General features: G+C 37.2%; 1 protein-coding gene across 2 annotated transcripts in view; it reads right to left on the bottom strand.

Annotated features, from left to right (window-relative positions):
• Positions 1–1,269: 1,269 nt before the first annotated feature.
• The window catches only part of parp2 (poly (ADP-ribose) polymerase 2), a 9,403-nt gene continuing 8,305 nt past the window's right edge, over positions 1,270–2,367 (bottom strand). For both annotated transcript variants that reach the window (XM_024436055.2, XM_042328886.1), the window contains one exon: positions 1,270–2,175. In XM_024436055.2, the coding sequence (XP_024291823.2) occupies positions 2,016–2,175 (160 nt within the window). In that variant the 3' untranslated portion in view covers positions 1,270–2,015. The remainder of the gene's footprint in view (positions 2,176–2,367) is intronic.

The following is a 2,367-nucleotide window of genomic DNA, read 5'->3' as shown; positions in this document are numbered from 1 at the left end:
TCGTGATCTGTGGAGTCCCGGCTTTCGGTGTGTATCAACGTATTCCGTGTTTATTTCCTTTATGCTACACAACGCTAACCGGAATCTATGTAGCAGTCATCTTGAATTGTCATCACCTCGGCATGCCACTATATTTTCGTATGCCCATATATGGTAGTAAGTAACACCAAAGATTTTAAGGCACAGATCAATAGCCAAGATACTCAGCTTTCCACAGACACCCTGCTTTTGCAGATAGGGGCTACTGTTCTCATACCAGACGGAATTTAATTTTTAAAAATCTAATAGAGTCCCCAAATATGGGGACTTTACATTTATGTGGTTAAACACATTGCACAGAGTGAGTCCGTGCAACTTAAGCTAATTTTTACACCTGAACTTATTTAGGCTTCCCATAACAAAGGGGCTGAATACTTATTGACACAAGACATTTCAGCTTTCTTTTTTTTAAAAACATTTTTAAATTTAAAAACATTATTCCACTTCAACATTATGGTATTGTGTGTAGACCAGTGACAAAAAAATAAGTCTATTTAATCAATTTTAAATTCAGGCTGTAACACAACAAAATGTGGAAAAAGTAAAGGGGTGTAAATATTTTCTGAAGGCACTGTATGTGAGCTGTTGGCCAGATCGCACATGACAATACCAGAGCGGGCACATTCTATATACATTTTTTTGTGACAAAACCATCAGTAGAGTGAAAATGCGATAGAAACCCATTTAACCAGTTTTTTTTTGTTTCGGTACATGGGAATTTAAAATCAAAATATATTTGTACGTGCACTACGTCATCACGCACATCCTTTTATCCACAACAAGTCAATTAGAATGTAACATCTCTGGTGGGAAAATGTGCATATTGTTTTTATGCGTATTTTAGTATATTCACATGAAAATCTGTCACCAATTGGAAACCTAGCTATTGACTGACAGAGAAACACTGCCCCTCTGTATATAGCCTTGTTATTGTATTGTGTTACTTTAGTAAGTATTTTCTTAACTCCATTTCTTGAACTGCATTGTTGGTTAATTAAGGGCTTGAAAGTAAGAATTTCATATTTTGAAATTGCACCCTGTGTATCGTACCATTTTAACTCTCAACAGTAAGTTGAGACCACGACTGAGTTAACCCCCCCATATAAAAAACCAAAGTGTAAGGCCTATGACTTGTTAATCTGGCCCTGGATAAGTGATCAGTATGGTTGGTGCCGATAATTTTCAGTTTATCGTCCCGGCTCTACTCCGAACACACATGCAAAACCCCTGTTCACAATGAAAAGTCTTTATTTAGTTTTACATGGAAACCCCTGGACATACATATTTGATGAGTGATATCTCTCGCTCTTACAGACTTACTTTTCATATTTTTGTTATCAATAAAAATCCATTTTGTGGTGATAGTTATAGCAATAGCTTATATATAAAACAACCTTCAATTCATGCATTTTTATTATTTTGTTTTACATTAGAAAGAAACACTCAGGGGTGACATTAGACAACATAAAACAAAATCTGTGCTGATGTCTAAACAAGCTGTATCACTTAAACACTCACATCATCCACTGTATTTCAAAAAATGCTTGGAATGCAACAGATGTATGAATTTAAACCATGTTAATTGTTGCTGCCCTCTTATGGACATCATACAATGCAAGGCTTTGAAATAAAGCTATTGGGAGTAATACAGCCTCAACACCAGACATTAAAACCCCTTAGGGATCGTTTCATGAGTTGTGAATTTTTTTTATCAGAATTTCTCTGGGTCTACTCTTCCTTTTTCATAACCACAGCTTAAGCTTAAGGGCGGCAGATAGCCTCGAGGTTGAATCATTGGGTCAGTAATCGAAAGAATAACAAAAAAATCTGTTGCTGTGCCCTTAAGGCATTTCCATTACACACTTGTGTGTAACAGGACAAATATAAGCACCCCCCCAAATTACTATTATGCGACAGTTTACTTCATGTGTTAATGTCTCTTTTTGCTACACACGTCTTTACAGTATATCCCTGTCTCACCACAGCGAGGAATAGTTAAACTGAACTCTTAGTAAATACCTCATGTGGGTTTGGGCAGGGTTATAGACAATGAACTCGTTGTAGAGGAGGGAGTAGCCGCCACCTGCTCCCACCCCAGTCTTCATTCCAGGCCCCATTGGGACTGTCACTCCATTCCTGAGAGAACCACAGAACAGGAAAAGACAGAGAGCGAGGAGACAATAGTGAACAATGGAAGACTCAAGCGAGTCATATACAACATGTAAGACAGAAATCTTGATTCAGGTTCAAGTAAAACTATTAGAAATGTCTGTTTTTTATTACTCATCTGTGTTAGAGTAAACCAAACATTTACAGTGAGTGAAAGGG

Source organism: Oncorhynchus tshawytscha, linkage group LG10 (assembly GCF_018296145.1).
Source record: "Oncorhynchus tshawytscha isolate Ot180627B linkage group LG10, Otsh_v2.0, whole genome shotgun sequence".
Lineage (NCBI taxonomy): Eukaryota > Metazoa > Chordata > Actinopteri > Salmoniformes > Salmonidae > Oncorhynchus > Oncorhynchus tshawytscha.
This window is presented reverse-complemented; position numbering and strand designations above follow the sequence as displayed.